This window comes from Ursus arctos, unplaced genomic scaffold (assembly GCF_023065955.2).
Source record: "Ursus arctos isolate Adak ecotype North America unplaced genomic scaffold, UrsArc2.0 scaffold_4, whole genome shotgun sequence".
NCBI lineage: Eukaryota > Metazoa > Chordata > Mammalia > Carnivora > Ursidae > Ursus > Ursus arctos.
This window is the reverse complement of record NW_026623056.1, coordinates 88,830,780-88,845,764: the sequence shown is the minus strand read 5'-3', so window position 1 is coordinate 88,845,764 and position 14,985 is coordinate 88,830,780. Positions and strand designations below refer to the sequence as shown.

The following is a 14,985-nucleotide window of genomic DNA, read 5'->3' as shown; positions in this document are numbered from 1 at the left end:
CTTTTTTTCATGTTCAAATTTCCCGTTGTCTCATCAGTAGCAATATTTTGTTTGTTTGAAGGAGGAACCAGGCAGAACTTGTATCTTACAGTTGGTTACTGTCAGTTAAAAGAAGCTTAAAACAAATTGCATTCCCTTGCCCAGTTTCTTAAAAATCCTCTTAACAGTTTCTTTGTTGAAAGAGTTGGGTTGTTTGTGTGTGTAGTTCCCACAGTTTGGATGTTACTGTTTGCATCCTTGCAGAGTCGATCAACATGTTCCTGTGTATTTCCTGTAACTTGGTTGTTGGATCCAGAGCAGTAGTTCTGTTAAATGTGCATGTGAATCACTTGGAGGCCTTGTTTAAAACACAGATTGCTAGGCCCCACCACCAAAGATTCTGGTTGAAAATGTCAGAGGTGGGGCCTGAGAATATGCATTTATATTAAGTTCCCAGGCGCTGCCGCCGCCGCCGCCGCCGCTGCTGCTCTTCCTCCTCCAGGGACTGCACTTTCAGAGTCATTGATCTAAAGGCTTGATCACTTTGAGGTATACGCTCTTCTAGGCATGACATGGCTGGTAGTCTGTCTGTAGCAGCGATTGATGATACTGTCTTAGAGCCATTAGTACATGAAAATGATGCTGTTCGGTCAGTTTTTTGAAAATTAACGTTTTGTTAGGAAGATATGATTTGTAAGGCCTTGTAAGGCACATTGGTGCCTCTGATTTGATTTTGGATAAAACTGGGAGTGGTTCCACTTTCAGGTACAAATTCATGCAGGCTGTATATTAAGTGGTCTCTAAATAGATATGATGTGAAGTCCTGTGACGAGACATTTTTCTCAACTCTTCCAGTCAGTTTTCTTGAAGAATAGAGATAACAGATTTATTTTTGAATGAAGACAACCATAATTGAGATAGTGTTTTATTTTGAAACTTTAAGCAAGATTTTTGGTGTGCCTGTTTATTTTAAGGCAAGGAGTTCTCCATAAGTTTTCATAATTAGAACATTAATTCAAATCTCCACTGTGTGTTCCTCAGTTGACATTGTGTTATTTGATACGAACTTCTAGACCAGTGTAGCAGCAAATGAGAAAACTGGCTTTGTGCTGGTGTCTGTCCTCAGTGTGAATCCCTCAATGTGAAAGTGGAGCTCTGGTCTTTCCTGAAACCCATTCATTTGGTAATGGGGCCTACATTCAGTTATCACCTACTGAAAATATCTCAAAAGTCTGTTTGGGTGGTAGTAAGTTTTTATACATCAGAAGGTTCATCTGTACTTGCCATTGGTTGCCAAAGTTCAGAGTCACACAAGTACACAATTTTAGTTGTTAATCTTTTTTATGTTCTTTGCCTTGTTGTTACTGGCATATAGAAACCATTTTTCACTTTAGTAAAGGGTTTTTTAAAAACTATATTAAAGATGTACAAGTAATATTGCTTGCAGCAAAATTAGACAATAGTTAATAGCAAATAAGAAAATAAGCCTTCATGATCTTACCGTCTAGAAATAGTCACTGTGAATATTTTCGTGTATACCTTTCTCAAGAGTAACATTATACAATGTCATTTGATACAGTTACATCTTAAAAATGTTGGTATTATTACAATCAGAAGTAGAACCTTTTGTCCGTCTGAAAGAATAGCAAATGAGCATTCTGCAGGAAGGAAAGACACTGTATGGTGGTTTGGACTAGCTTTCTTTTTAAAAATAACTTGAAAAGCTAGACAAAGGTGAAAAAATACCTGAGGTACATGTAATGAGAAATTAGGATGCCAAGATATGGTGGATAAGGAAAGCGAGGAGCTCTGAGTTGGAAGGCATTTGCCAATTCCAGAGGAGGTGGCCAAAAAGCTTAGCAGAATTTTTGACACACTTGTAGGGGTAGAGAGGATCTATCTTGAAAATAATCTACACATAAGTTCGACTAATTAGAATAGAAAAAATTGCAGCAGAAAACTGGAAGTTAGTATAAAGGAAATTCTAGAGTTGAAATATAAAGCTGAATTTCAGAATTGAGTGGATGGTTTTAACAGATTAGGCACGACTGAAGAAATTGGAGATTTAATGAACTGGAAGTGAGGTCGGAAGAAAATAAATGGAGTGAAGCACAGCAGGAAGAGGTTGGACTATCAGGCTCTGCTAAAAAGATACCACGTTTCTGTACATACATATATACCACATGTGTAATTGGGTTTCCTGAACAAGAGGAGAGAATGAGGCAGAGCTGTATTTGAAGTGGTAACAGCCAGGAATTTTGCAAAATGCACTGGAGAAGTAGAGCCACAGATTGCAGAAACACTGAGGACCCTGAGCAGAATAAAGAAGAATACAGAAGACTGCAGCTGTTGAACATCACCCTACAGAGAAATATTAAAGAAGCCATAAGACTGATGATTAGCTTCTCAGTAGGACAGTGGAAGTCAATAGACAAATACTTCTGAAGTGTTAATAAGGGCACCTGGCTGGTTCAGTTGGTCGAGCATGCAACTTGGTCTTGGGGTCGTGTGTATAAGCCCCATTTTGGGCTAAATACATTAAAAAAAAATAAAAATAGCCTTACATTTGGGTTTATTTCAGTAAGTAAAGTGCTGATAGAAAATGACTGCCCGTCATGAATTCTGAACCTGTTGAAAATATTGAAGTGCTTTAAACACATTTTCAGACAATTTCCCAGCAAGGGAACAGCCCTAAGGGGGAATTCTAAATAGTATTCTTTAGGCCGAGAAGGAAATGTGATCCCAGGCTTGGAGATGCAAGAAAGAATGAAGAGTTAAAGAAAAAAAAATTGTGGGGGCAAATGGAAAAAAGCATCGATTGTATACAAGTATAATAGCTTATGGGTTTAAAAGTTACTATAGAGGGGGGTGCCTGGTGGCTCAGTTGTTAAGCGTCTGCCTTCAGCCCAGGGCGTGGTCCCAGGGTCCTGGGATCGAGTCCTGCATTGGGCTCCCTGCTCTGCTGGGAGGCTGCTTCTTCCTCTCCCACTCTCCCTGCTTGTGTTCCTTCTCTCGCTGGCTGTGTCTCTCTGTCAAATAAATAAATAAAATCTTTAAAAAAATAAAAATTACTATAGAGAATCAAACTAACATGATGGTAGTAAAAGATTGTATGTCAGGAGGAGGTAACTTCAGTATTCTTAACATCTTTGCATTGTTTGAGAAGTGAAGTAGATGTTCAATAAGATGAAGATGCATTTTGTAATCTCCAAAATAGCAACTAAAAGAATTGTAAGAGAGTGTATAACTACCAGGCTAACAGAGGGGAGATATGGAATAATTAAAAAAAAAAAGGCAAGGAAGGAGAGCGAAAGAAAGGTGGGAAGTCCTAGAATGCTACCCGGCTGTGATTAGATAGCAGTATGTTCGTGAACACTTTATTTGTAAGTGCATTAGGTGGTTCCAGTGAGAGACAAAGATTTCAAACAGGAGTAAGGAAACAAAGCCCCATCTTTGCTGTAAGGCTATAGGGAGGCTGGAAGTAAAGGATGGAAGACTTTTGCAAACATTAACCATTAGAAGGCTGGTGTAGCATGCTGATATTAGCTAATAGGGCTTTAAGGCAATTAACATTTTTAGAGGCACAGAGGGACAATTTATAATGATAAAAAGTTTCATGAGATAGAAGAGTTCTATATTCAGGAATGTGGCATCAAAATACATAAAGCAAAAATAGAATTTATGGGGGAAAATGGACCTCCATAATCATAGTGGGAGATTGACACACCTCTGTCTCTCCATAATTGAAAGAAGAGCCTATGCTATTAAGAAATCTCGATTTGAACAACATAAATGATAACCTTGACCTGGATGCTAGATTGAAACATTACATATAATATCTGCATCCTTTCTTTGTAGTCCTAAGTGGGGTGTTTATTATATAAATACTTTCTACATTCTGACCCTTAAAGCAAGTTCTCAACAAATTTGAAAATACTGAATAATCCCAAGTATATATTCTCTGACAGTAGTGCAGTTAAACCAGAAATTACTAACAGAATTAATAGGAGAATAATCTTCAAATTAAGCAGTATACTTTTTTTTTTTTTAAGATTTTATTTATTTATTCGACAGAGATAGAGACAGCCAGCGAGAGAGGGAACACAAGCAGGGGGAGTGGGAGAGGAAGAAGCAGGCTCGTTGCGGAGGAGCCTGATGTGGGGCTCGATCCCATAACGCCGGGATCACGCCCTGAGCCGAAGGCAGACGCTTAACCACTGTGCCACCCAGGCACCCCTAAGCAGTATACTTTTAACTAATCCATGTATCAAAGGAGAAGTCAACAGTAAAAATTTGAGAATACTTGAATGGATTACTAATGAAAATATTAGGTATTATGTATTGGGGGATACAGAGTTTGGGAGGCAGCCATCAAGATGGTGTTTGGTGACTCTTGCCTCCTGGACTCATGCCCCTTGGTAATCCCCGTTTTTGAATAGGGTTGACCTGTCTTATTCTCTTGACTAGCTCATCTTGAGGGAAACCAGCTGTCATGTTGATAGGACCCTCAGACAGCCATGGCATTCATGGCAATTAACTGAAGTTTCCTGCCATAGGCACGTTGAGTCGGGCCCTTTGGAAGCAGGTCCTCCACCCCCCAGGTAAGCCCAGGCTGACACCTACTGCAATCTCATGAGACCCTGAGTCAAAAGCACCTAAACTAATCCTGAATTCTTGACCCTTAGTGACTTGGGGTATGAATATATATTGTTTCCAGTAGCTACATTTTGGGGTAATTTGTTACATGGCATTAGATTATTAATACACAGCAGAAGCTGTGCCCAAAGGGAAATTTATAGCCCTCAATGCATGTATTTAAAAAAGCTGAAATTCAGTGATCAAGTGTATTTCTCAGAAAGTTAGAAAAAGAACAGGAAACAGTAGAGGATGAGAACATTAGGAAGATAAGTACAGAAATTAAGAATAGAAAAAGTAAGCATAATAGTAGAGAGGATCAGCAAAACCAAAAGTTCTTGAAAGACTAAAAATGTTGCTATAAGATTGATCAAGTAAGAAAAAAATGTCAAAAATAACCATTGTCATTTTTGAAAACGGGGCATCTCTATAGACCCTTTAGACATTAAAAAGAGGATATTTTATATATTTAAACATTTTTTTTTGATGTAAACTTTACCCCCAGTGTGGGGCTCAAACTCCTGACCCTGAGATCAGGAGTTGCTCTTCTGACTGAGCCAGGCAGGCGCTCCTAAAAAGAGGATAACAGGTAAATATTCAGAAGAACACTTATCAAGACTGTCACAAAAAGGAAGAAAATCTGAATAGACCTATAACTATAAAGCTGTGTAGTTAAATTTCTTTATCCACCTATGTAGTATTTCTGTAAGAAATCAGACAAATTCAAATTAAGAAACAGTCCGTGAAATAAATATTCTGTATCCTTCCAAAGTTTAATTTCAAGAAAGGCAACAACAACAACAACAAAAAGTGTTGTATAAGGAAACTAAGAAAATGGTACAAGTATAAATGCGATGTGTGATCCTTGATTTGGGTCTTGGCTTTAGCAGTGAAGAATGCCTATAAAGCACTTTTGAGAAATTAGGGTGAATTTCAGTATGAATCAGGTATTACGTAATAGTGTTATATTGGTGTTAAATTTCTTAAGTGTTGACAAGCTTGTTATAGTTACAGAGTAGAATGTCACTGTTGTTTAGGAGACTCCTACTGAGGGTCTTAGGGCTGAAGTGTCATGATTCAGGTCCACATGGTTCACGTCTATCCATGTATAGCAAGAGACAAGTGTGGCGCCGTATTACATGTGTGATATACTTTAAAAAGCCACAAGAATCCATTGAAAATGCTTTGACAGGTTATAATTTGTCTTCTAAAATAATAACTCTGGGACCAGATAGTGGCTATGGCTGCACAGCATGTGAATGTACTAAATGCTACTGTGAACTGTACATTTTATTTATTTTTATTTTTTTTAAACAGCAGGAGAGAGAGAATGAGAGGGGGGAGGGGCAGAGGAAAAGGGAGAGAGAATCTTAAGCAGACTCCACGCTCAGTGGGGAGCCCAACCTGGAGCTGGATCTCACAACCCTGAGATCATGACCTGAGCCAAAATCAAGTCAGATGCTTAACTGACTGAGCCACCCAGGTGCTCCTTGAATTGTACTTTTTAAAATAGCTAAAATGGTGAGTTTTATGTTGTACAAATTGCCCCCTCCACAGCTTTGTCTAGAATGGTCATGTAATAAACACATAGGAAAGATTTGCATTTAGCAGTTAATAGAGTAGCCAACTAGTTTTGAATAGTTCATTCTTTAATAGGAAAAGATGATCATACCTAAAAACTCCATCTTATTTTGCCACCAAACAAGTTGTAAAAGTAGAAGTTATGCACCCAAGCATATGTTATATACTGAATAGTTACTCAAAATGTGTAGATTTCAAAAAAACTATTTTGACTTTGGAAGTAGCCATGTGAGATTGTAGTACAGAGTCTTGAAGCCACGAGCGACTTTGAGAAATCATACTTCTTACTGTTTCCTTTATGCAGGACTTATCTAACCTATCTTGGAAAAGTGAGACTCTTATTTTTAATATCCAGAAATACATCTTATGGTCACTGATGAGTAGCTTTGAGGATGATTAATGAAACATGGCTGGCTGTCAGTGATACTGCATTTGAGGAATGTTGCTACTTAGGAACAGTAAGGGAAGGGCTTGAAATGTTAAAAATGCCTGTTGGGGGGCGCCTAGGTGGCACAGCAGTTAAGCGTCTGCCTTCGGCTCAGGGCGTGATCCCGGCGTTATGGGATCGAGCCCCACATCAGGCTCCTCCGCTATGAGCCTGCTTCTTCCTCTCCCACTCCCCCTGCTTGTGTTCCCTCTCTCGCTGGCTGTCTATCTCTGTCAAATAAATAAATAAAATCTTCAAAAAAAAAAAAAATGCCTGTTGGGCACCAAAAGAAATCTAAAAAGAAGACTCCAGGCTCGGAGAACTCACTGGTGAATTCTATTAAAACTTACTAGAATTGCTGAGATCTTAGTAAACTGGATGAATATAGGACCTATGTCCTAAAACTAAAACTTCGCTATAAACTTCCAATAACTGAATTAGCAGATAGAATGGAGTAAGAACATAATTCACAGTAGCAACAAAAGCCTTCAAATACATTTACCAGGAAATGGGAAAAGTGTATATGAAGAAAGGTCTTAAAAATAATGACAGGGGCGCCTGGGTGGCACAGCAGTTGGGCGTCTGCCTTCGGCTCAGGGCGTGATCCCGGCGTTATGGGATCGAGCCCCACATCAGGCTCTTCTGCTATGAGCCTGCTTCTTCCTCTCCCACTCCTCCTGCTTGTGTTCCCTCTCTCGCTGGCTGTCTCTATCTCTGTCGAATAAATAAAATCTTAAAAAAAAAAAATAATAATGACAGAACCTTGGGGGTTCCGGGGGGGGGATAATCTATGTTAGTGAAATGTTAGTGAAAATGTGTAGTATACTCCTGAATCGGAAGATTCAGTGTTGTAAAGATAGCATATCTCTCCAAGTCTTGGTGTAAAGTTAGTGTGTTTATATTTGAAATCCCAGTTGCTGTGTTCTAATGGACTTTCGCATGCCATCAAGTTCATTTAGAAGAAAATAAGCACAAAGAGCCCTCCCCCCGCAAAAAAAAACCAAAAACCATAAGCGAAACAAATGTCCCAAGTTTTGCTGTGCTAGATATTTAAAAATACTTCAGAGGTGTTAACAGAGAAAACAGTATGGTGTCGAGCTAGGGACAAAATAGAGAGCAACAACCACTTGTGTATCTAAGAAATGGATTTAGTTAGAACATAGGTGACTTAAAATAGTTACTCTTCCACAGAAACTCAGGTTTAGAATTCTTAAAGTACTTTATGCAAATTTACAAATTTTACTGTGGTGTTTTAATTAACAAGAATATTTGACTATTACTTACCTTCAGTTATCAATTTTAATGGGATATGCTCCAAAACTCAGTTTTAGTCTGTATTCTGGAACACATCTTAGATGTAAGTAATCACTTTCAACATTTAAAAAGCCTTTCATTTCCTGTACTTGAAGAGAAGGAACTTGGAAGAAGCTTCTTTGAAGAAGTATTAGGTTCAAATCCTACCTCCCTTACAAAGTGTATAATCTTGAGAAAAACCATAGCACAGATAATAAACTCTCTCTCTCTGGGACGTTGTAGTGATAATTATGTAAATAACCTAAAAAAATTTCTTCCCAGCTCTTCCTTTTCGGTTAATGGCAGCACTGGTCTTTGCTAACCTGCTTTGTCTTGAATGCCTCATGAGTCAGCAGGTTGTGGTGGTCTTCACGGCTTTCCTCCCCATTCTGGGGAAAGGCAGTACTTTCTTCCATTTAAGGTTCTTAGATTAGCTGGATTGATTCTTAGTTGTTTTTCTTATCTTTTTCCTTTCAGTAACTATTATATACTGCTGTCTGACACATTTTTGGGCTTGAGAACTGCAGTTACTTCTTGCTATTATTGGGTCCAGATTCTCTACCCATTTAAACCATTCCTCCACCACTTTCAAAAAAGCACTTTAGTCCTATAGATAATTTCTGTTGCTATCACATACCATCTTCCGTCTCATTTTGGTACTTTTGTTCATATTCTTTTGCCTAGTGTCTTTTTCTTGTTTTCTTTGTATTTTCCTCTCCATCCGTTAAGCCTTGTTGGGTGTCTCTGGTCCAGATTGGTCTTACGTTGTCTAGCTTGTTTGTGTAACACAGTTGAACTTCGTTAAACACAAATGTTAGCTCAGTTCTGAAGTTACGGTGTAATTCTTGTTTTTTTAAGAATACTTCTATAGTTTTCTTTTTTAAATATTTGAATTGTTGATCTGCTTGGAATTTATACTGGTGTACAGTTCAAAGAGTAGCTTCCAGATTGCTGCACAGTTGGTAAATCATTTATGCAGTGATCCATTGTTTCCCCAACCGATTTGAGATGGCACCTTTATCTTAGCTCTTAAATTAAGGTCCATTTTGGACTTCATAGTGTATTTTTCCATTGGTCATTCTTGTCACTGTACCTACCATACCCCATAATTTTAATTATTGAGGCTTTGTGATATGCTTTCATATTGATAAGACCAGGTCTTCACTTTCTCTTTGTAAAAGTTTTTCTGGCTATTCTTGTTTATTAGTTTTGGAAGTAATCTTTCATTGAGATCACATTACATTTATAGATTAGAGATAGACCTTTTTTTCTCTCTTAGGTTATCATTTTTCACTATACTGTCGCCTGTATTTTGTAGTCTTTATATTTTAATTAACTTTGAAAAACCATTAAACTATTACGTCAGTAGAAGCTCAGGAAACTGAATTGTCTGTGTTGTTGCATTTTAGTTTAGCCCAATGGCCAAAGGCTCCCAAAGATACATGGTCTCTACTGGTGCTGATGGAACAGTTTGTTTCTGGCAGTGGGATTTAGAATCCCTGAAATTCAGGTAAGTGGCCGTAATTATGTGATAAGTTTTCTTTCTTTAATGTTTAATTTAGTCTAATGAGATGGAAGTCTGATTATAAAGGGAAATTTTATGTTGTGGTTGCCTTTTTACTTTTTATTATATACAGCATTAGTGCCCTGTTGACTGTTTATAGTATATTGTTTGTTTATTTATAAAGATTTATTTATTTTAGAGAGTGTGTGCAGGGGGAGGGGCAGAGGGAGAGAGAGACGGAGGGTCTCAAGTGGACTCCATGTTGAGTGCGGAACCGGGTGTGGGGCTCGACCTCACGACCCTGAGATCATGACCTGAGCCAAAATCAAGAGTCAGTGCCTAACCTACTGAGCCACCCAGGCGCCCCTACAGTGCACTGTTTAGATGGATATGTAAAAGAACCACAGTTACTGTATCTTAGTGGACACATTTTGTGGGGGAAAAAAGTGAGATTGTATGTATGTGAAATGTTTTGAAAAATGTTAGAGATGTATAATTAGACGCATACTCAGAAATTTAGTCAGGATTCCTTAAGAATCAGAAGACAGGTTGTAGACCTGTGCTGTCCAGGACGGTAGCCACAAGTCGCATGTGACTGTTGAGCACTTCAGATGTGGGTAGTGCATTCGAGGAACTGAATTATTAGTTTCATCTTAAAAATGGATACTTGTTTCAGGTGTCACAAAACCTTTCAGCATATTTCAAATAACTTGACTATGTGAATTTAGTTTTTCAACTGCGATTTTTATGAAACCTAAATACAGATAAAGTATCTGATGAAAACTGTTCAAATTGAGATGTAGTATGTATCTAGTATATTCTGGAAGATTTCAAAGATGTAGTATGAAAAGAAGGACCTAAAGTTCTCATTAATATTTTATTCATAGTGATGTGATATTTTGGATATATTAGCTTAAATGAAATAAAACTGATTTTATCTTTACGTTTAATGTGGCTACTATAAAAATTTAAAGTTACACATGTGGCTTGTATTGTTTCTGCTGAGCAGTGCTGTTCCCTGGTGGCTGTGTACCCTGCCCTACAGGCTGCATGCGGGTTCACTTGCACTCTGACTTTTAGTCCCCTCAGTTACAAGATGGGGGTCGGTAGGTCCACTCTCGCTGTGGGGCAGGGTTCTTGTGAACATAGGGATTGGACAGAGCCTTGCAGAATCTGTCCAGCTGTAATAGCATATGCAGAGATACTTGTGAGGTACTTTATAAATAAGGTTATAATATTTACGTATACTAAATTAAAACCAGCATTATAAACCCTGTAAATGTGTTGAACTAATGAGTTTTAAAACGACATCTTCTTCTTTTAAAGTCCACGTCCCCTGAAGTTCACGGAAAAGCCTAGACCAGGTGTTCAGATGCTCTGTTCTTCTTTTAGTGTTGGTAAGATAACTTTAGTAATTTTTCTTCTTAGTTTAATTTAGCATTTATTGAATGATTGCATTATTGCTAAGAGCATTTATCGGATGGTAAATGACTTATGCCCATTTCATTAGGCTTAATCCAAGATGTTTAATTTCATTAGCTTTTTTCTTGTCTTTTGCTCCCCTATTCTACCATTCTCTGATTTCTAATGGTAATCAGAGCTAGCGAAAGGAGGCTTAAGGTATCCACATGAGCCCCCTGTGTGAAATATCTCAAGACTAATTTTCTTGAACAGGCTGAACTGCAGATTTTTATAGTTAAAATTTGTTTTCCACTCATTTTGGTGAAATTATTGCACATTTTCTTTTCGTGTACAGTGAACTTCTGTGGTAATGGTTTTTTTTTTTTCAGGAGAAGTCAAAGATTTTCCCCCATAAAAGTCTGAAAACTTGAATGAGTGAATTTTGTATTCTGAAGCTAGGTTTAGGTATGTGAAGTTATTTAGAAAGCAGAGCCCCTTTTGTCATCTTTAGAGTAGCGGCACATAGGGTCATTGCCATGATTAATAAAGCAGTGGGATATAGTGAACATTTCAAGATTGAATTACTCTTTTAATTAAAGTCCCATCTGATGTACGTGTGTTCTGTTCTTTTTTTTATCCAACACCATCCAACAATTCTCCAGCACCTGCTGGGTGTCCTGCAGTTCAGTTCCATTCTAAGACTATCCACCTAAAGAGCAGTGTGTGATCCCACGGGTTAAGGGCTCAGTCCTACAAGATCCCACCCCCCTCCTTCAGACCAGGTTGTCAGCTGTGCTTCTGACTGGCTGATGACCAGAGGTTCCCACGACCCCCTCCTTGGGTTTGATTATTTTGTTAGAACACCTCACAAAACTCAAACATTTTACTAGATTTCCAGCTTATTATAAAAGGATACAATTGAGTAACAGCCACATGGAAGAGATGCAGAGGGTGCAGCATATGGGCACTCTCTAGACACACCACTCTTGCCAGATCTCCATGTGTTCACCAACTTGGAAGCTTTCGGAACCTTGTCCTTGAGGTTTTTTATGGAGGCTCTGTTACATAGGAAGTTGATTTAATCATTGGTGATTGATTCACCTCCCTTCCTCTCCCCCACCCCAGAGGTCAGGGGAGTGGGACTGAAAGTTCCAACCCTCTGATCACATGGTTGGTACTTCTGGCAGTAAGCAGCCCCGTTCTTAGGTGCTTTCCAAGAGTCACTTTATTAATATAAACGCTGGTGTGGGTGAAATGGATTTGTTACGCATATCAGGATACTTTTTTTTTTTTTTAAAGATTTTATTTATTTATTTGACAGATATAGAGACAGCCAGCGAGAGAGGGAACACAAGCAGGGGGAGTGGGAGAGGAAGAAACAGGCTCATAGGGGAGGAGCCTGATGTGGGGCTCGATCCCATAACGCTGGGATCACGCCCTGAGCCAAAGGCAGACGCTTTAACCGCTGTGCCACCCAGGCGCCCCAGGATACTTTTATCAATGTTGTTGTTAAGGAAATGCCAAGGGTGTTAGGACCTCTGTGCCGGAAACCAGGGATGAAGACCAAATATATATATATATATATATATATATATATATATATATATATATGTATGTATGTATGTATGTATGTATTTTTTTTTATTATAAATTATATCACTGTGTATTATATTAATTTTAAAAAGGTCTTTATATAGTGAGTTAGAGAATGGGCCTATTGAGATAAACTTAATTTTGGAATAAAAGATTTTGCTTAATTTGATATAGAAATCTGGTTCAGATATTTGTTACAAACTGAATTTTTAAACCTTAACATTTTTATTTCAGGTGGTATGTTTTTAGCCACAGGTAGTACTGATCATGTAATCAGAATGTATTTTTTGGGTTTTGAAGCACCTGAAAAAATCGCAGAACTTGAAAGCCACACTGTAAGTATTCATGTTATAAAATTCTGTAGATTAATTGTTGATAATATTCCTATTGGTCCATAGTCAAATATTGCTAACAAAATTGTTATTGATTCTAATTTTAAATGTAGGAGGGATTGCATATATAAAGGTGAAGGATATTGACAACTAAGTATGTGAGTGTGCTAATATTTTATGGTGGTTATTTCACCTTTAAGTTGAAAATCTTGATTATAACAGTTTATCTGGGTGTGTTTAGTTTCATGGGGCCTGTTGATCTTAATCACACTCATGAAATCAGAATGCTGTTTTATTAATGTATAGTAAGATAGTTAACTCTCAGGATTCTGGAAATACTGCTCAGTGGTCAGGTCATTATTTTTCCTATAGGAAGTTCTATGAAGTCATTTGATAACAGTTCCAAATCACTTTAAAAGAAAAAAAATTTTGTACATAACTCAAAGTGATGCCTTGTTTTCAGCTGCTGTGTGTTTGATCCACATGTGAATTCTTATACAGATGTAATTTATTGTAAATATAGTTTTAAATTTAGAAGGAGAACTTTTTTTATGGTCTTGTTAGAGTCATAGTTAGGTTTTTTGCACTTAAATGTAGGATACGTGGTTGAACGATCGCTAAGCAGCACAAGTGCACATTCTTGCTTTTTTTTTTTTTTTTAAGATTTTATTTATTTATTTGACAGAGATAGAGACAGCCAGCGAGAGAGGGAACACAAGCAGGGGGAGTGGGAGAGGAAGAAGCAGGCTCCTAGCGGAGGAGCCTGATGTGGGGCTCGATCCCATAATGCCGGGATCACGCCCCGAGCCGAAGGCAAACGCCCAACCGCTGTGCCACCCAGGCGCACCCACATTCTTGCTTTAAACCAAATGTGCTTCTAGTTCTAAAACGGAGTGGGGTTTTTTTGTTTTATTTACAAACAAGAGTGATCACTTTTGTGTTTGTTTACTGCCCCCCCCCCAGGATAAAGTTGATAGTATCCAGTTTTGTAACAATGGTGATCGGTAAGTGTGTTTGTGTTTGTGAGTGTGTTTTTAGGCAATATACTATGCTTCATATTAGTACAGCTGATATATCACTTTGTGTATTGCAGGCACTTAGTAGTAAGTATATTAATTGAATGAAAAGTGTTTGCAGCAGGGGAAACACATTAAACACAGGTTTTTAGAATTGTAGCTTCCACTGGGTCCTATGACCAAAGGGAGCTCTCCTATTAGATGTAAAGGTGATGAAATTCCTTGTGTTTGAGTAGTTAAAAAAAATTCTCCTCTAGTCAACCACTGTGATGTGTCATATGACAGAATTGTCACTCAAATTATATACTTTCTTGTAGTCCCCAGTTTCTTTTAGGTGTGCTTTCCTAAATTGCAGTTTTTAATACTTTCCTTTGTTAAAAGATTGATTTAACATGGCCAGCATGAATTTGAGTTGAGAATGAAGATGCTTACAGTGGAGTTTTTGCTCTTACTGATTTTCCCACACATCTTTAATTCTTGTTGTTTTCCCCCTCCAGATACTACTAGTACATTGTCTTCTCAGAACTCAATCTGACAAGATATTGATTGAGTTGGAAATGTGCTTTAACTCCATAGGGCCAGGCAAATTATAGCAAACCAGATTTTTTCCCCATTAGATTTGCTCTGAATCCCTGTCTTTTGAATTAACACCTATACGTTTACCTGCAGTTAGGATAGCTACATTAAAAATGTTTTTGCATGTGATTTTAACTGTAGTTCTTGGTGGCATGTATGTGAATATAATATCTTTTTCTGAATTTTTTAAGGTTCTTAAGTGGTAGCAGAGATGGAACGGCACGGATTTGGAGATTTGAGCAGTTGGAGTGGAGAAGCATTTTATTGGATATGGCAACCCGAGTCTCAGGGTGAGTGGAGACGGTTTGTTGGAAGCAGGTGCATCATAATTACTTGGTCTTTCTCTCCCTGGTGGTTGACTGCTTTGTCAGGGGATTGGAGCCACCTCCTATTACGAAGAGCAGTGATCTAAATGGATGGCTACTTTGTGCATATCTGATACATAGATACATAAATGTCATATATCCCGAAGAATTTATCCTTACATTTATGTTTCTAGTACACTGCCTGGTCTAGGGTAGCGCCATATCGAAGTTCTTACCAGTTTTTTCTGAGAAATGTTTCACATTTAGTCCTTTGGAAATCCTCATGTCTGCTTTATTTTTAATAATTGTAGGGGAGATTAACTCCTCTTCTGTGACTCAAACA

At 38.0% G+C, this 14,985-nt stretch overlaps 1 protein-coding gene across 2 annotated transcripts in view; it reads left to right on the top strand.

Moving 5' to 3' along the window:
* Positions 1-14,985, top strand: part of BRWD1 (bromodomain and WD repeat domain containing 1) — a 111,456-nt gene that overhangs the window by 24,610 nt on the left and 71,861 nt on the right. For both annotated transcript variants that reach the window (XM_026502098.3, XM_026502025.3), the window contains exons 9-13: positions 9,325-9,425; positions 10,746-10,816; positions 12,648-12,748; positions 13,709-13,749; positions 14,529-14,627. In XM_026502098.3, coding sequence (XP_026357883.2) covers positions 9,325-9,425; positions 10,746-10,816; positions 12,648-12,748; positions 13,709-13,749; positions 14,529-14,627 — 413 coding nt within the window. The remainder of the gene's footprint in view (positions 1-9,324; positions 9,426-10,745; positions 10,817-12,647; positions 12,749-13,708; positions 13,750-14,528; positions 14,628-14,985) is intronic.